Genomic DNA, 19390 nt, shown 5'->3' with positions numbered 1-19390 from the left:
TAAAATGCATGGAATAAAGAGAAGAAGTTTCAACACTGTAAGAAATTATGGACTCTGGGATTTTGCTGTGGCTGACAGTTTCCATATGGTCATGGAAAACCAGAAGAATTTTTAAAACATGTCTATGTGCCTCCTTGTACAGATTTAGCAACTTTGCTTGGGCACATAAGGAGGTGTCACAGAAGATATTGCTATCTCCTTGCCAAGGAAACCAGACAGGTATCAATCTGTACTCCCTAATGAGCAGCACAAAGCAACCAGTCCTTCCAGATTTGATCAACTTCCTCCTGGAGTTGGACTCAATTATTCTCACGGGTCCCTTCCAAATCAGGATATTCTACTGCATGATAATTCAAACAGCTACGAGTATCAACTTTCCTCCATGTGAAAAAAAAATGTTGTGCATTTGTCTTAAAGTCCCGAAAACTATCTCCAGCAAAATGAATGCCCATCACAATTCCAGATATCTGCTTATCTTTCAACATATCATGACTATTTTTTTCATCCCAAATTATGACTCCTCAAGATGGACCCATGAGATTGGGACAGGAAGAAGCTGGGCAGCCCTTTAAAGAGGGAGATGCTAAGCTGTACATCCAGGAGAGTCCTCAGAGCACAGAGCAGCCACACAACACATCTGATCATGACATTTCTAGTTCACCTGCGTCCCATGACATGAGAAAAGAAGAAAACAGTGGCAGGAAAGGAGGCAGAAGTCAACTATGCAAGTTTCATTCTCGACATGTGATAGTCAAAAGTTAGAATAAAGGGTTTATCAAGGAACACCAGCAGCCATGAAAACTTACGCAAGCAGCAAAGACAAGTGCTATTATGTGTGCCCCTGTTGCGGTGGTTGAGGCCACCACAGGAGTGACCAAGGAACCACAAGGCCCTAAGACAGTTGAGGTTCTCTAGTGGGCTGGCTCCGATGTCGAAAGACACCTTCGTGGTCAGGGTGAGTTCCCAAAGTCCCTTGTTCTATTATGTAGATTATGCTCCTTTGGTTGGCCCATTGGCCTAGCACCCTTTATACTCCCTATAAGTTCGTGTTCTGGAAAGTTCTCCCTTGTTCAGTACCCCATTGGTTGATGGTTCCCTTGTTCCACCCCTCGCCTTCCCCACTGGTTGTTGTTTAGTCACCCCATGTTAGTTCCACCCCTTGGCCCTCAGTTGATTGGTTCCGATGCTCTGCCCGCCCCTTGTCCCACCCTTGTATAAAACCCTGGACTCCTCTGTGTTCTCGGTCCTTTGTCTCTGGATCCCTCCTTGGAATAAACCCCTCCGAACACCACACAAAGGATCCCTCCCGCCTCTTCATCTCTGGCTGCGCTAGAAGAGCTATCCTGCATTTGTGTGAGTGTGTGGCACCCTCGAGCAGGGACGCTTTGGGGAGGGACGCGGCATCCGTTCCACCAACCACCTCTCACCGTGTCGTGCCCCTTCTGCTTCCCACCCTCAGTGCACACTCAGTTCCAGGATACAGTGGCATCCCAGGAGGCTGCAAATACTCAGGAGCACCGTGGTCTCCTGCCTCTCTGATAACCCCGTGGGAAAACATATGGCTTGACATAAACAACAGAAAAAAGAGGAATCTAGTCTAAACCCAGATCTAGGCAAATCCCCAGCCAACCTAAAATATGGAGAGGCACAAAAGTGCTGTAAAAGCATCTTTCCACTCCACCTCCCTTGAGCTCAGCAAGAACTAAGTCCCAAACCTCACCGCTCGAGGCAAATGCGGTTGGTTGGGAAAGGAAACTAAAGTCACGTTGCAAGCCAGCCCTCCAAGCCTGAGCCCCAGGCGAGGCAATACCTGCAGCACATGTGTAGGTGGCATGAAGAGAACCCTCTGTGCCACGGCCGGCAGGACAGCAGCACAGCGCCAGCCAAAGGGAGCTGCCTGAGCATTGGCCGAGAACGGCCACAGATGGTTTCACCGTCTGCGCTGGGCAGCCAGCCCTGGCCAAGGGGAAACCTGGACGCAGGACAAGGCAGAGAGGGGGCAAATGTTCTTCTCAAAACAAGTTGCTGTTTTCATTTCAAAGCTTCAGACTCTTTGGATCTAATTAAATTTGAAGAAGGAAATGAGAAGTAAGCAAAATTCTTGGACAACAGGCTGGTTTTTTCAGCTAGCTGGGACTGCAAGCAGTGCATGAAAAGCAGTGTCAGGTGCTAAAGCAAGCCTGTGTGTCCTTTAACAGCAACAAGAAAAGTGTGAACTAGAGAGAGGATATACCTATTTAAGGAATGTCATTCATGGAAGACACACCGACCCAGTGTTCTTCTAATCTTGTTTTTTAATACTCAGCACTTGTCAATTCCTTCAATCAGGGAAATCAAAGATTTCATCTGGGGGTATACATACATGTTCCTCTCTCTCTCTGTATATATATATGTGTGTGTGTATATTTTTTTTTCCTTCTTTTTATATAAATATCACTTACTGAACACTGGACCCATGAAGAATTAAGGAGACAGGCCCTTAACTACCCTGTGCAGGTCAAGTGCACCAAATCTCATGGCAGAGCTTCTGGAAGCTCCTGGCTTACCACCACCTCCAAAGCTTGGCAGTAACTTTCCAGAGACTCCCCATGGAGAGGCCGAACAACTAGTCTTAACATGAACAACTGATCCATGGAGCAAAAGAGAGCATGCTGTCTTGGTATCAATTACTACCAAGTCTGCTGACAATACAAGACAGTAAATAACACAGATTTCAAATCTATACCCCTTAAAGCACAGCCTAAAAATAGGAAAATCTCCTGTAACAAAGAATTCTCCGCTGAGTGCTCAAGCAAGAAATTCTTACACCTTCTTCTACACCACACAAACTAGGTGGAATCAGTTCTGAAGTCAGATTTTAATAGCTCTGAGATTTTCTTTCATAGTTGCATTATTGAAGCCACGTAAACTTCTGGCATCCATAGCATCTTCTAACCATAAATGGCAGAGTTTAAAATTCTTGCTGTGTGCAGAAATACCTAATTCAGTTTGTTTTACATCTGCTGTCTGTCAAGTTCATTTGATCTTGTCAAAGGCTGTCTGGGGAGAACGTTGCCAATGGAATTTTTGTGAAACCTACATAAGAATCTGAGGAGATTACTACACAGTTTGGATGTTAGAGGGACTTCTGCAAATAAAATGGAGATTTTTCAGGTTATTTAACTGATTAAAAACTTTGCTTCAGCTGATAATAATTCAAGAATTTTATTTTCTAGCATCATTTAGTGGCCCACATGAAAAAAAATATAAGAAAAAACCCAAAACTTCTGTCCTTTTCCAAGTTCAAACAGATAATCCTTTTCCTTAATGCTGCAATTATGACAAAAAAATTATTACCAATTCTAAGTCAGCATTCAGAAAGAGCCCTGAGAGGAGGCTAGATGTTTTAAGTAAATGCCCTCTTTCTATTCAGCTGATTTTATTTACTAGCTTTCTGTGTCTCTAGCTGTTTATATGATCTCTGCTACTGCAGTCACTTCCAAATCTCATTAGAAGTTAGTAATTTCTCCACCTTCATGGGAGATCATGGGGGCAAAAAAAAAAAATAACATTGTTTAGTCCAAGCAGAAACACAGAAACTCGGAAATAAATTCTGAATGTTGGCCAGCTTTAATTTTTATTTAGCACATTCCAGTAACCTCCTCCCCTCTCCTGGTGTGAGATGAGAGCAGATTATCAAATGGTCCTTCATGCACCCAGCTTAATGAAGTGCCTTGCAGTGGTGAAAGGCCACATCAGATTTTACCTCATATATACTCAGTCCCTTATTACTTCATTCTCTACTGGATTTTGGGTAAATATTTAAAGAACAGAAGGAAGTTTCCTCTTCTTTCAACAGGTTTTTTTAACCCCACAAAAAGGTGAAGAGATTCTGCAATATTCTGCACCAAATGCCTGAAGTCTGTCTAGTTCCTTTCATGCACACCACCTTCCAAACATGACTGAGCAATACACGTATGTTAGTGCTGTTCTGCATATTCTTCTGTTACAAATCACCTGAAAACAAAGAGAAATTTAAATGTGAAGTATGTCTACTTTGGGTGAAAATAAATTGGGTTTTATATGGTATGAGAGACATAGGTAAAAGCTAACACCAATGTATTACAGAATTTAGTAGCTGAGCAATATTTTTAATAATTACTTTTAAAAATTGCAGGAATCTTTGCTACAATTCATCTCAAGCAATTGTCTCAGGGCACAAATACTAAGACAGAATGATTTGAAGGCAACAGAAAGCAATATGAAACATTACATATAAAAGGACATTTGGTGACCACTACTAAAGAAGTGAACTTCCATTTTCCAACTAAAAAGTTTTAAAAATTCTTCCACACCACTTTTGGTTTCTCCAGACCCAGTTGCCTAAGCAGTTTCATCTTTCTCAAGCTGCAAACCCAGCAGGAGAAAGAGAAACTATGGCAATGGCTGGGTCAGCAACTACAGGAATGTCGCTTCCCAGACTTTCCACTGGAAAGTGATGGTTTCTCTTTTGCAGTGAAGAAAGGACACTCTAATGGTTCCAAGCAAAACAGGAATCCGCTCAACTACAGCACTCAGGCTTTGCTGAGAGGATCTATTAAAAAAGCAGTGAAACATCATCCCAGCTGTAACTTGCTGTTGTTCAGAGATACTTAAAAAAAACACGCAGAGAGCACTTCAAAGTGCTTCTTAGATGAAAAATTACCCCATTTTGGAGCAAGCTTTAGATACTATGATGATGGATTTCATAACCTATCATTTACTAGTCAAAACAAGAATTCATTATCAAGATTCCTGAACAATTACATTAGTTTACAAAATTCAGGATTCTTTATACTTCCGTGCACCATCACTGACAACATCCAGGTAATAAAAACCATGTTCCAAACTCCCCAGTGGCTGGTTTTTCAGGTGAACCATAAATAGAGAATATTAAAAGGAAAGAAAACAACCAAAGATGATACAAATTTGGAGAAACCTGCAGGGTAATGGGGGAAATGTCTGTTGTTTTAACTACAAAATATATTAAACTACACATTACGTACAAACATGGAAAAAGACATTAAATAGAAAGAAAGAAAAATTTAAAAAAAGAGCACAGCTTACCATTGGTTTTCTTTTTCCAAAGAAAGCTTCACTTCTTGAAAGCTGTGAGATGTGTAATTTCTCACCCATTTAAAGGACTTGCTCTAAATTTTGATGTGTTAGACAGTTGCTTTGCTTTCTATAACTTTCACACACACAGGGAAAAAAAAAAAAAAGGGGATTAGTTCCCCAAAACAATGGCTTCAAACAAGTTTGCAACCACTCAAAACAGTCCACACAAAGTACAGGCATGGTCAGACTTCCATTTCTCCACAATTTGGGCCCAAATCAGAGAAGAACAGACACTGAAGTCTGACAAAAGTTTCATCTGAGTCAAAGCACGACTGCAATAGTCATGAAATATGTAAAGAGATATCAAAGTCACATACAGTACACAGGTACTTTAAAAATCCTTAGAGTAATTATTATGTGGAAGTATTACTGAAAAACCTCTGAAATAATAAGAATTTCACCTGATTTTAAAGTGTTTTAACCAAAATGTACACCATGTCCTTGGCCAACCACAACAGGCAAAAGGCACAAAGCAACAGAAAACTTTATTATGACCTATGTGCCCGTGAAACAAATGTGCAGGACAACATGTGGAACAAGCTGGACACTAGCTGAACCCGGGGTTTGGATCAACCCCTTACTGCAGATAAAGGCACGTGAAAACCATGGACCTAAAACCAGTCCACTTTCAGAACTTTTCCAGAACTGTGACATTGAGAGCTGCATTTCAGCCACATACACTTTTTTAAAATTCCACAATCTACAATCAAAAGATGATTTTACACAAAGAAAATCTACTCTTCATGACAAAACCGCGACAGTTTCATTCCTTAAATCGCAGACACGTATCACCGTATTCTTTGGCTGTGGCTGCCTGCCCTTTAGCTCTCCTCCTGTTTGTCCCAACCACCTTCCACAAACTCCTACCCCATCATCCTCACCACACAGAGACAGCCCAGCTGCCCACTGGCAAATAGATATTTATACATACTTAGAGACAACAGGAGGAGAAAGGCCAGTCCACATGCTGGGGCTCTTGTTTCCTGTCTTCCCACTTCCATGTGAAGTTTAATACGATGATGGCTTTCATTTTTAGAGGGCAATCTTCTGACCTACTATGCAGATCTGAATTGTCTGTAAATAACGATGTCTTTAGCTTGGCATCAGCTATTTTCTCTGCAGCACTAAACTTTGTTCTTGCCCTAATGATTTCTCAGCCATCACTTTCTCCAGACTCTGATAACACTAGATTTAGATCACCACAGATATTATTATATTCTCTGGCATCTTTGCACTACAACCATTGCCTTACATTAGCTGCACTGAGTGCCATTCCTTTATTCCCACAGCTGTTTTTCCAAGAGTGGTTCTAATATCTAATTATGTGAGCTAATACAAAAGAAAAAAAAATTTTTTTTTTCAGGTGCTCATGTGTATACAGTCATATTGTTAAATAGATTTCACCTACTTTCATCCACATGTGTCTTTGAAAAGTAACTGAAAGGGGATTGTTTAGTCTTCATTTTCACACAGGATTACAAACTAAAACACAACAAATCTTTATTGTAATGGTAAAAGAAAAAAAAAAAAGCCAACATGGAAACAAGAAAACAGTGGAAACCAAAAATACTCCATAGGCAAATGCAGTGATCGTCAGGAGTTGCTGACACGTATTAAATTGTTAAATATCATCAAAAATTTGATTCCATTCCTGTGCTTCCCACCAGAGCCGTGCCTGACATCGCCAAGGTCCCTGTCAGCACCCCCAAGGACACCCTCCAGGGCAGTGGGCCACGCACAGATCAGTGATGGTGAGCTCACAGGCACTGCTGTGACACCATCGCCCAGGCCTAAAGTATAAAAGGTGGCTGCCATCAACACAACCCGCAGAGTCGAGGAGACGATCGCAGAGAAGGAGCTACTACCCAAGGCTACTGAAGGAGTTTTGGTGTCTCTGAGGTAGGTAGCTCATAAGCATCTCTCCTTGCCCAAGAAGAACTGGTATACTTTTCAGAGGAGAAAGGCCGGCAGAGCTGCGACACAGACCTGCCAAGAACTCTCCTTCTGTGCTCACCATGGTGCAGCGGGACGCTGCTAAGGAGTGTCCTCCTGGGAAGGCGCAAGGTGAGAGCCAAGTCTCCCTCCCCACAGCTCCCCGTGGCTGGCAGAGGCAATCCTGCAGGGACACTTCCCCAGCCCCGCAGAGGTGCTCACGCCGCTTTCTCTCACTCCGATGTGCTCGCTCTGTTGCCGGGCAGAGGCGGATGCGGAGAGCAGCAGCAGCCTCTCCGCACAGCCCAGGCCGAGCCAGGCGCGACGCCGTCCGTGGAGCCAGCGGGCACAAAACTCGGGCAGCCGGACAGCAGAACCAATCAGGCTGAACCGTGTGCCATTGCTGCGTGCTGAGACCAGCAGCCCCAGTGCCGCCAGCCGGGCCCCACGCCGTCCGTGGAGCCAGCGGGCACAAAACTCGGGCAGCCGGACAGCAAAACCAATAAGGCTGAACCGTGTGCCATTGCTGCGTGCTGAGACCAGCAGCCCCAGTGCCGCCAGCCGGGCCCCACGCCGTCCGTGGAGCCAGCGGGCACAAAACTTGGGCAGCCGGACAGGAAAGCCAATAAGGCTGAACCGTGTGCCATTGCTGCGTGCTGAGACCAGCAGCCCCAGTGCCGCCAGCCGGGCCTTGTCAGGGCTGGCCCAGGGCACGGGGCCGGTCAACAGCAGCAGCGGCAGCAGCGGCAGCAGCGGCAGCTTGCCCCGCCAGCAGCAGGGCGCGAAGCCAGGCTGCCCACAGGGAGCCACAGAGCCGCAGGCACCCGAGGGCCCGCCGGCAAAGCACCGCAGGATCGGCGATGTGCCAGCCCCGAGCGCTGAGACCAGCAGCCCTGGCACTGCCACTCAGGCGGTGTCAGGGCTGCCTCAGAGCGCGGTGCTGGTCAGTGGCAGCAGCAGCTTCCCCCGCCGGCAGAAGGGCACGAAGCAACGCGACCCACAGTGAGCCTCGGAGCCGCAGGCACCCGAGGGCCCGCCAGCAAAGCGCCGCAGGATCGGCGATGTGCCAGCCCCGAGCGCTGAGACCAGCAGCCCTGGCACTGCCACTCAGGCGGTGTCAGGGCTGCCTCAGAGCGCGGTGCTGGTCAGTGGCAGCAGCAGCTTCCCCCGCCGGCAGAAGGGCACGAAGCGACGCGACCCACAGTGAGCCTCAGAGCCGCAGGCACCCGAGAGCCCGAGGGCCCGCCGGCAAAGCGCCGCAGGATCGGCGATGTGCCAGCCCCGAGCGCTGAGACCAGCAGCCCTGGCACCACCGGTCAAGCGGCGGCGAGGCTGTCCCAGGGTGCTCCGTCAGCCAGGAGACAAGCAGATCCATACAGAGCACCGTGGCTCTTCCCCGGTCTGTGACCAACCGCTCCCAGCCCAGGCCCCTTCGTATGAGACACGTCTGGCAGCAAGAGCGGCGGGCAAGAAAGCCCTACAGTCGGCCTGACACCCAGAGCAGGACCAGATCCCCCTCACCCCTCAAAATAAAAGTTTTCTGTTTGTGTCAACTGGGAGATCCCACATTCCTTTCTCCAGTCATCTTGCAGCCTGCTGTGGCTGACCTCCAAGTAGAGGCCCCGGTTCAGTGAGACACTCCAGCAGGTGTTTGCCCTCAGGGACTCACCCTGCCCCAGTGCTCAGTGTCAGATGAAGCACTGGCCTGGAGATGCCAGCCCTGCTTCTGCTCTCTTCTCAGCCAGGAAGAATCCAGAAGGAAAAGGACTACACAAAAGGGCCATGGAGGTGACCTAGGAAATTTGCAAGCATTCCTGGCTCAGGCAGCCTTGGTGGTCGGGCACAGCTCTGCTTGCTGCAGGTCCCCAGGAGGGAAAATCATGGACGCGGCAGGATTATTCCCCTCCCAGACCAGCCCAGGCACTGTTCCGTCTACTGTTGCTGCCACTGGGGTTGCACGTACCAGCCTGGAGAGTAACTGGGATAGTGCAGCTGATTCCAGGAAGGCAACACTAAACTCTACCAGTAAAAATACACTTTCTGTTGTTAAGAGATACTTAAAACACGCACAGAGCACTTCGAAATGTTTCTTAGATGAAAAATTACCCCATTTTGGAGCAAGCTTTAGATACTATGATGATGGATTTCATAACCTATCATTTACTAGTCAAAACAAGAATTCATTATCAAGATTCCTGCACAATTACATTAATTTACAAAATTCAAGATTCTTTATGCTTCCGTGCACCATCACTGACAACATCCAGATGTGAGAAATAAGACAACTCTTAGTTAAGTAAAAAATTAAAATAATTTATTGAAAACAGAAAAATTGAAAAATTAAGAGAAATTAGAAAAATACAAAAATTTGGGATCCTATGGCTCGATAGATGGTATGTCCCAGGAGTGCAGGGATTTGAGATCTTCTGGCTGAGACAGCACTGGACCTCAGGTAGAGAAAAAGGACTTGCAGTGCTGAGCTGGCTTTTGGCTGGTCCAAAAGTAAAAAAAATTATTAAAGGCTCCTTAATAGGGGTAAGGCTTTTTAATGCCCAGCACTGACATCCACAACAACTACCCTGCAGAGCTCTCTCTCTCTGTTTTTTGTGACCGGTCTCATTGTTTTATGGTGCTTTTGCTCCGCCCCAGCCCGCCCACAGCCCGCCCCTTCGGTTTAAAGTGATCGGTGCTTTCCCTTTGACAGATCATCTCTGTCCACCAATGGCTCGTCGTTGTCAGAGGGGTGGTATCAGTTGAGATAAGGGTGCTAAAATGCCTTCATTAAAATTCAGGTTGCCGTGGAGCTTGCCTACAGGGTAACGGCTATGGGGATAAAAATACCTGCTGGCTGTTACAAATGGGGTTTTGAAGTTAGCCCTTGGACTAAAGTGCAAAGTAAAAACACCTGAAAAAAAATATTAAAATACGTCTAATACATCTTAAAACACTTGTAAAAGTAAACAATGAACACAGGAAAGATAACTCTCATGGTGTACAGGTGGTTTGAAGTTTGAGAAGGGGACGTAAGTTGGGGATTTTTTAAAACTGGGGATTTCTAACTGGGAAGGGTGCAACTCTCTTAATAAACTACTTTGAACAATTGAAAATGCTGATAATGGAACTTGATTTTTATACCTGGGCTGATGGGTTAATTTTAACATTCAATTTAAAAATATTTAACTCAGAATTAATTAATTAAAGCACTTAATATGCAACGACCAAGCACAATTAGGGATTTCAAGTATGACACAGATAATAAAAACCATGTTCCAAACTCCCCAGTGGCTGGTTTTTCAGGTGAACCATAAATAGAGAATATTAAAAGGAAAGAAAACAACCAAAGATGATACAAATTTGGAGAAACCTGCAGGGTAATGGGGGAAATGTCTGTTGTTTTAACTACAAAATATATTAAACTACACATTATGTACAAACATGGAAAAAGACATTAAATAGAAAGAAAGAAAGAAAAATTTGGTTTTCTTTTTCCAAAGAAAGCTTCACTTCTTGAAAGCTGTGAGATGTGTAATTTCTCACCCATTTATAGGACTTGCTCTAAATTTTGATGTGTTAGACAGTTGCTTTGCTTTCTATAACTTTCACACACACAGGAAAAAAAAAAAAAAAGGGGATTAGTTCCCCAAAACAATGGCTTCAAACAAGTTTGCAACCACTCAAAACAGTCCACACAAAGTACAGGCATGGTCAGACTTCCATTTCTCCACAATTTGGGCCCAAATCAGAGAAGAACAGACACTGAAGTCTGACAAAAGTTTCATCTGAGTCAAAGCACGACTGCAATAGTCATGAAATATGTAAAGAGATATCAAAGTCACATACAGTACACAGATACTTTAAAAATCCTTAGAGTAATTATTATGTGGAAGATTGCTGACATATTCAGTTGATCTTATTTTGAGTCAATCAAAATTTAAATGCGCAGCTTGTATGCTATAAAGTGTATTATTGAAAGTATTACGGAAAAACCTCTGAAATAATAAGAATTTCACCTGATTTTAAAGTGTTTTAACCAAAATGTACACCATGTCCTTGGCCAACCACAACAGGCAAAAGGCACAAAGCAACAGAAAACTTTATTATGACCTATGTGCCCGTGAAACAAATGTGCAGGACAACATGTAGAACAAGCTGGACACTAGCTGAACCCGGGGTTTGGATCAACCCCTTACTGCAGATAAAGGCACGTGAAAACCATGGACCTAAAACCAGTCCACTTTCAGAACTTTTCCAGAACTGTGACATTGAGAGCTGCATTTCAGCCACATACACTTTTTTAAAATTCCACAATCTACAATCAAAAGATGATTTTACACAAAGAAAATCTACTCTTCATGACAAAACCGCGACAGTTTCATTCCTTAAATCGCAGACACGTATCACCATATTCTTTGGCTGTGGCTGCCTGCCCTTTAGCTCTCCTCCTGTTTGTCCCAACCACCTTCCACAAACTCCTACCCCATCATCCTCACCACACAGAGACAGCCCAGCTGCCCACTGGCAAATAGATATTTATACATACTTAGAGACAACAGGAGGAGAAAGGCCAGTCCACATGCTGGGGCTCTTGTTTCCTGTCTTCCCACTTCCATGTGAAGTTTAATACGATGATGGCTTTCATTTTTAGAGGGCAATCTTCTGACCTACTATGCAGATCTGAATTGTCTGTAAATAACGATGTCTTTAGCTTGGCATCAGCTATTTTCTCTGCAGCACTAAACTTTGTTCTTGCCCTAATGATTTCTCAGCCATCACTTTCTCCAGACTCTGATAACACTAGATTTAGATCACCACAGATATTATTATATTCTCTGGCATCTTTGCACTACAACCATTGCCTTACATTAGCTGCACTGAGTGCCATTCCTTTATTCCCACAGCTGTTTTTCCAAGAGTGCTCTAATTATGTGAGCTAATACAAAAGAAAAAAAAATTTTTTTTTTTCAGGTGCTCATGTGTATACAGTCATATTGTTAAATAGATTTCACCTACTTTCATCCACATGTGTCTTTGAAAAGTAACTGAAAGGGGATTGTTTAGTCTTCATTTTCACACAGGGTTACAAACTAAAACACAACAAATCTTTATTGTAATGGTAAAAGAAAAAAAAAAGCCAACATGGAAATAAGAAAACAGTGGAAACCAAAAATACTCCATAGGCAAATGCAGTGATCGTCAGGAGTTGCTGACACGTATTAAATTGTTAAATATTATCAAAAAATTTGATTCCATTCCTGTGCTTCCCACCAGAGCCGTGCCTGACATCGCCAAGGTCCCTGTCAGCACCCCCAAGGACACCCTCCAGGGCAGTGGGCCACGCACAGATCAGTGATGGTGAGCTCACAGGCACTGCTGTGACACCATCGCCCAGGCCTAAAGTATAAAAGGTGGCTGCCATCAACACAACCCGCAGAGTCGAGGAGACGATCGCAGAGAAGGAGCTACTACCCAAGGCTACTGAAGGAGTTTTGGTGTCTCTGAGGTAGGTAGCTCATAAGCATCTCTCCTTGCCCAAGAAGAACTGGTATACTTTTCAGAGGAGAAAGGCCGGCAGAGCTGCGACACAGACCTGCCAAGAACTCTCCTTCTGTGCTCACCATGGCGCAGCGGGACGCTGCTAAGGAGTGTCCTCCTGGGAAGGCGCAAGGTGAGAGCCAAGTCTCCCTCCCCACAGCTCCCCGTGGCTGGCAGAGGCAATCCTGCAGGGACACTTCCCCAGCCCCGCAGAGGTGCTCACGCCGCTTTCTCTCACTCCGATGTGCTCGCTCTGTTGCCGGGCAGAGGCGGATGCGGAGAGCAGCAGCAGCCTCTCCGCACAGCCCAGGCCGAGCCAGGCCCGACGCCGTCCGTGGAGCCAGCGGGCACAAAACTCGGGCAGCCGGACAGCAAAACCAATAAGGCTGAACCGTGTGCCATTGCTGCGTGCTGAGACCAGCAGCCCCAGTGCCGCCAGCCGGGCCCCACGCCGTCCGTGGAGCCAGCGGGCACAAAACTTGGGCAGCCGGACAGGAAAGCCAATAAGGCTGAACCGTGTGCCATTGCTGCGTGCTGAGACCAGCAGCCCCAGTGCCGCCAGCCAGGCCTTGTCAGGGCTGGCCCAGGGCACGGGGCGGGTCAACAGCAGCAGCGGCAGCAGCGGCAGCAGCGGCAGCTTGCCCCGCCAGCAGCAGGGCGCGAAGCCAGGCTGCCCACAGGGAGCCACAGAGCCGCAGGCACCCGAGGGCCCGCCGGCAAAGCGCCGCAGGATCGGCGATGTGCCAGCCCCGAGCGCTGAGACCAGCAGCCCTGGCACCACCGGTCAAGCGGCGGCGAGGCTGTCCCAGGGTGCTCCGTCAGCCAGGAGACAAGCAGCTCCATACAGAGCACCGTGGCTCTTCCCCGGTCTGTGACCAACCGCTCCCAGCCCAGGCCCCTTCGTATGAGACACGTCTGGCGGCAAGAGCGGCGGGCAAGAAAGCCCTACAGTCGGCCTGACACCCAGAGCAGGACCAGATCCCCCTCACCCCTCAAAATAAAAGTTTTCTGTTTGTTTCAACTGGGAGATCCCACATTCCTTTCTCCAGTCATCTTGCAGCCTGCTGTGGCTGACCTCCAAGTAGAGGCCCCGGTTCAGTGAGACACTCCAGCAGGTGTTTGCCCTCAGGGACTCACCCTGCCCCAGTGCTCAGTGTCAGATGAAGCACTGGCCTGGAGATGCCAGCCCTGCTTCTGCTCTCTTCTCAGCCAGGAAGAATCCAGAAGGAAAAGGACTACACAAAAGGGCCATGGAGGTGACCTAGGAAATTTGCAAGCATTCCTGGCTCAGGCAGCCTTGGTGGTCGGGCACAGCTCTGCTTGCTGCAGGTCCCCAGGAGGGAAAATCATGGACGCGGCAGGATTATTCCCCTCCCAGACCAGCCCAGGCACTGTTCCGTCTACTGTTGCTGCCACTGGGGTTGCACGTACCAGCCTGGAGAGTAACTGGGATAGTGCAGCTGATTCCAGGAAGGCAACTCTAAACTCTACCAGTAAAAATACACTTTCTGTTGTTAAGAGATACTTAAAACACGCACAGAGCACTTCGAAATGTTTCTTAGATGAAAAATTACCCCATTTTGGAGCAAGCTTTAGATACTATGATGATGGATTTCATAACCTATCATTTACTAGTCAAAACAAGAATTCATTATCAAGATTCCTGCACAATTACATTAATTTACAAAATTCAAGATTCTTTATGCTTCCGTGCACCATCACTGACAACATCCAGATGTGAGAAATAAGACAACTCTTAGTTAAGTAAAAACTTAAAATAATTTATTGAAAACAGAAAAATTGAAAAATTAAGAGAAATTAGAAAAATACAAAAATTTGGGATCCTATGGCTCGATAGATGGTATGTCCCAGGAGTGCAGGGATTTGAGATCTTCTGGCTGAGACAGCACTGGACCTCAGGTAGAGAAAAAGGACTTGCAGTGCTGAGCTGGCTTTTGGCTGGTCCAAAAGTAAAAAAATTATTAAAGGCTCCTTAATAGGGGTAAGGCTTTTTAATGCCCAGCACTGACATCCACAACAACTACCCTGCAGAGCTCTCTCTCTCTGTTTTTTGTGACCGGTCTCATTGTTTTATGGTGCTTTTGCTCCGCCCCAGCCCGCCCACAGCCCGCCCCTTCGGTTTAAAGTGATCGGTGCTTTCCCTTTGACAGATCATCTCTGTCCACCAATAGCTCGTCGTTGTCAGAGGGGTGGTATCAGTTGAGATAAGGGTGCTAAAATGCCTTCATTAAAATTCAGGTTGCCGTGGAGCTTGCCTACAGGGTAACGGCTATGGGGATAAAAATACCTGCTGGCTGTTACAAATGGGGTTTTGAAGTTAGCCCTTGGACTAAAGTGCAAAGTAAAAACACCTGAAAAAAAATATTAAAATACGTCTAATACATCTTAAAACACTTGTAAAAGTAAACAATGAACACAGGAAAGATAACTCTCATGGTGTACAGGTGGTTTGAAGTTTGAGAAGGGGACGTAAGTTGGGGATTTTTTAAAACTGGGGATTTCTAACTGGGAAGGGTGCAACTCTCTTAATAAACTACTTTGAACAATTGAAAATGCTGATAATGGAACTTGATTTTTATACCTGGGCTGATGGGTTAATTTTAACATTCAATTTAAAAATATTTAACTCAGAATTAATTAATTAAAGCACTTAATATGCAACGACCAAGCACAATTAGGGATTTCAAGTATGACACAGATAATAAAAACCATGTTCCAAACTCCCCAGTGGCTGGTTTTTCAGGTGAACCATAAATAGAGAATATTAAAAGGAAAGAAAACAACCAAAGATGATACAAATTTGGAGAAACCTGCAGGGTAATGGGGGAAATGTCTGTTGTTTTAACTACAAAATATATTAAACTACACATTATGTACAAACATGGAAAAAGACATTAAATAGAAAGAAAGAAAGAAAAATTTGGTTTTCTTTTTCCAAAGAAAGCTTCACTTCTTGAAAGCTGTGAGATGTGTAATTTCTCACCCATTTATAGGACTTGCTCTAAATTTTGATGTGTTAGACAGTTGCTTTGCTTTCTATAACTTTCACACACACAGGAAAAAAAAAAAAAAAGGGGATTAGTTCCCCAAAACAATGGCTTCAAACAAGTTTGCAACCACTCAAAACAGTCCACACAAAGTACAGGCATGGTCAGACTTCCATTTCTCCACAATTTGGGCCCAAATCAGAGAAGAACAGACACTGAAGTCTGACAAAAGTTTCATCTGAGTCAAAGCACGACTGCAATAGTCATGAAATATGTAAAGAGATATCAAAGTCACATACAGTACACAGATACTTTAAAAATCCTTAGAGTAATTATTATGTGGAAGATTGCTGACATATTCAGTTGATCTTATTTTGAGTCAATCAAAATTTAAATGCGCAGCTTGTATGCTATAAAGTGTATTATTGAAAGTATTACGGAAAAACCTCTGAAATAATAAGAATTTCACCTGATTTTAAAGTGTTTTAACCAAAATGTACACCATGTCCTTGGCCAACCACAACAGGCAAAAGGCACAAAGCAACAGAAAACTTTATTATGACCTATGTGCCCGTGAAACAAATGTGCAGGACAACATGTGGAACAAGCTGGACACTAGCTGAACCCGGGGTTTGGATCAACCCCTTACTGCAGATAAAGGCACGTGAAAACCATGGACCTAAAACCAGTCCACTTTCAGAACTTTTCCAGAACTGTGACATTGAGAGCTGCATTTCAGCCACATACACTTTTTTAAAATTCCACAATCTACAATCAAAAGATGATTTTACACAAAGAAAATCTACTCTTCATGACAAAACCGCGACAGTTTCATTCCTTAAATCGCAGACACATATCACCGTATTCTTTGGCTGTGGCTGCCTGCCCTTTAGCTCTCCTCCTGTTTGTCCCAACCACCTTCCACAAACTCCTACCCCATCATCCTCACCACACAGAGACAGCCCAGCTGCCCACTGGCAAATAGATATTTATACATACTTAGAGACAACAGGAGGAGAAAGGCCAGTCCACATGCTGGGGCTCTTGTTTCCTGTCTTCCCACTTCCATGTGAAGTTTAATACGATGATGGCTTTCATTTTTAGAGGGCAATCTTCTGACCTACTATGCAGATCTGAATTGTCTGTAAATAACGATGTCTTTAGCTTGGCATCAGCTATTTTCTCTGCAGCACTAAACTTTGTTCTTGCCCTAATGATTTCTCAGCCATCACTTTCTCCAGACTCTGATAACACTAGATTTAGATCACCACAGATATTATTATATTCTCTGGCATCTTTGCACTACAACCATTGCCTTACATTAGCTGCACTGAGTGCCATTCCTTTATTCCCACAGCTGTTTTTCCAAGAGTGCTCTAATTATGTGAGCTAATACAAAAGAAAAAAAAATTTTTTTTTTTCAGGTGCTCATGTGTATACAGTCATATTGTTAAATAGATTTCACCTACTTTCATCCACATGTGTCTTTGAAAAGTAACTGAAAGGGGATTGTTTAGTCTTCATTTTCACACAGGGTTACAAACTAAAACACAACAAATCTTTATTGTAATGGTAAAAGAAAAAAAAAAGCCAACATGGAAATAAGAAAACAGTGGAAACCAAAAATACTCCATAGGCAAATGCAGTGATCGTCAGGAGTTGCTGACACGTATTAAATTGTTAAATATTATCAAAAAATTTGATTCCATTCCTGTGCTTCCCACCAGAGCCGTGCCTGACATCGCCAAAGTCCCTGTCAGCACCCCCAAGGACACCCTCCAGGGCAGTGGGCCACGCACAGATCAGTGATGGTGAGCTCACAGGCACTGCTGTGACACCATCGCCCAGGCCTAAAGTATAAAAGGTGGCTGCCATCAACACAACCCGCAGAGTCGAGGAGACGATCGCAGAGAAGGAGCTACTACCCAAGGCTACTGAAGGAGTTTTGGTGTCTCTGAGGTAGGTAGCTCATAAGCATCTCTCCTTGCCCAAGAAGAACTGGTATACTTTTCAGAGGAGAAAGGCCGGCAGAGCTGCGACACAGACCTGCCAAGAACTCTCCTTCTGTGCTCACCATGGCGCAGCGGGACGCTGCTAAGGAGTGTCCTCCTGGGAAGGCGCAAGGTGAGAGCCAAGTCTCCCTCCCCACAGCTCCCCGTGGCTGGCAGAGGCAATCCTGCAGGGACACTTCCCCAGCCCCGCAGAGGTGCTCACGCCGCTTTCTCTCACTCCGATGTGCTCGCTCTGTTGCCGGGCAGAGGCGGATGCGGAGAGCAGCAGCGGCCTCTCCGCACAGCCCAGGCCGAGCCAGGCCCGACGCCGTCCGTGGAGCCAGCGGGCACAAAACTCGGGCAGCCGGACAGCAAAACCAATAAGGCTGAACCGTGTGCCATTGCTGCGTGCTGAGACCAGCAGCCCCAGTGCCGCCAGCCGGGCCCCACGCCGTCCGTGGAGCCAGCGGGCACAAAACTCGGGCAGCCGGACAGGAAAGCCAATAAGGCTGAACCGTGTGCCATTGCTGCGTGCTGAGACCAGCAGCCCCAGTGCCGCCAGCCAGGCCTTGTCAGGGCTGGCCCAGGGCACGGGGCCGGTCAACAGCAGCAGCGGCAGCAGCGGCAGCAGCGGCAGCTTGCCCCGCCAGCAGCAGGGCGCGAAGCCAGGCTGCCCACAGGGAGCCACAGAGCCGCAGGCACCCGAGGGCCCGCCGGCAAAGCGCCGCAGGATCGGCGATGTGCCAGCCCCGAGCGCTGAGACCAGCAGCCCTGGCACTGCCACTCAGGTGGTGTCAGGGCTGCCTCAGAGCGCGGTGCTGGTCAGTGGCAGCAGCAGCTTCCCCCGCCGGCAGAAGGGCACGAAGCGACGCTACCCACAGGGAGCCTCAGAGCCGCAGGCACCCGAGAGCCCGAGGGCCCGCCGGCAAAGCGCCGCAGGATCGGCGATGTGCCAGCCCCGAGCGCTGAGACCAGCAGCCCTGGCACCACCGGTCAAGCGGCGGCGAGGCTGTCCCAGGGTGCTCCGTCAGCCAGGAGACAAGCAGCTCCATACAGAGCACCGTGGCTCTTCCCCGGTCTGTGACCAACCGCTCCCAGCCCAGGCCCCTTCGTATGAGACACGTCTGGCGGCAAGAGCGGCGGGCAAGAAAGCCCTACAGTCGGCCTGACACCCAGAGCAGGACCAGATCCCCCTCACCCCTCAAAATAAAAGTTTTCTGTTTGTTTCAACTGGGAGATCCCACATTCCTTTCTCCAGTCATCTTGCAGCCTGCTGTGGCTGACCTCCAAGTAGAGGCCCCGGTTCAGTGAGACACTCCAGCAGGTGTTTGCCCTCAGGGACTCACCCTGCCCCAGTGCTCAGTGTCAGATGAAGCACTGGCCTGGAGATGCCAGCCCTGCTTCTGCTCTCTTCTCAGCCAGGAAGAATCCAGAAGGAAAAGGACTACACAAAAGGGCCATGGAGGTGACCTAGGAAATTTGCAAGCATTCCTGGCTCAGGCAGCCTTGGTGGTCGGGCACAGCTCTGCTTGCTGCAGGTCCCCAGGAGGGAAAATCATGGACGCGGCAGGATTATTCCCCTCCCAGACCAGCCCAGGCACTGTTCCGTCTACTGTTGCTGCCACTGGGGTTGCACGTACCAGCCTGGAGAGTAACTGGGATAGTGCAGCTGATTCCAGGAAGGCAACACTAAACTCTACCAGTAAAAATACACTTTCTGTTGTTAAGAGATACTTAAAACACGCACAGAGCACTTCGAAATGTTTCTTAGATGAAAAATTACCCCATTTT

At 46.5% G+C, this 19390-nt stretch overlaps 1 protein-coding gene and 1 long non-coding RNA gene across 2 annotated transcripts; one reads left to right on the top strand and one right to left on the bottom strand.

Annotated features, from left to right (window-relative positions):
• Window positions 1-3597: 3597 nt before the first annotated feature.
• Window positions 3598-7144, bottom strand: LOC116444211. Its single transcript, XR_004240235.1, has 2 exons — window positions 5086-7144; window positions 3598-3996 (listed from the first exon to the last, which is right to left on the bottom strand). It is a non-coding gene; the product is annotated as an uncharacterized LOC116444211 (long non-coding RNA).
• Window positions 7145-17510: 10366 nt separating this feature from the next.
• Window positions 17511-18787, top strand: LOC116444210 (translation initiation factor IF-2-like). The gene is made up of 2 exons (XM_032109406.1): window positions 17511-17732; window positions 17867-18787. Exons 1-2 carry the CDS (start codon window positions 17684-17686, stop codon window positions 18766-18768), a joined length of 951 nt encoding a protein of 316 aa, XP_031965297.1. The 5' UTR covers window positions 17511-17683; the 3' UTR covers window positions 18769-18787.
• Window positions 18788-19390: the final 603 nt, after the last annotated feature.

The sequence above is a fragment of the Corvus moneduloides genome, chromosome 5 (assembly GCF_009650955.1).
Source record: "Corvus moneduloides isolate bCorMon1 chromosome 5, bCorMon1.pri, whole genome shotgun sequence".
In the NCBI taxonomy this organism is placed as follows: domain Eukaryota; kingdom Metazoa; phylum Chordata; class Aves; order Passeriformes; family Corvidae; genus Corvus; species Corvus moneduloides.
This window is presented reverse-complemented; position numbering and strand designations above follow the sequence as displayed.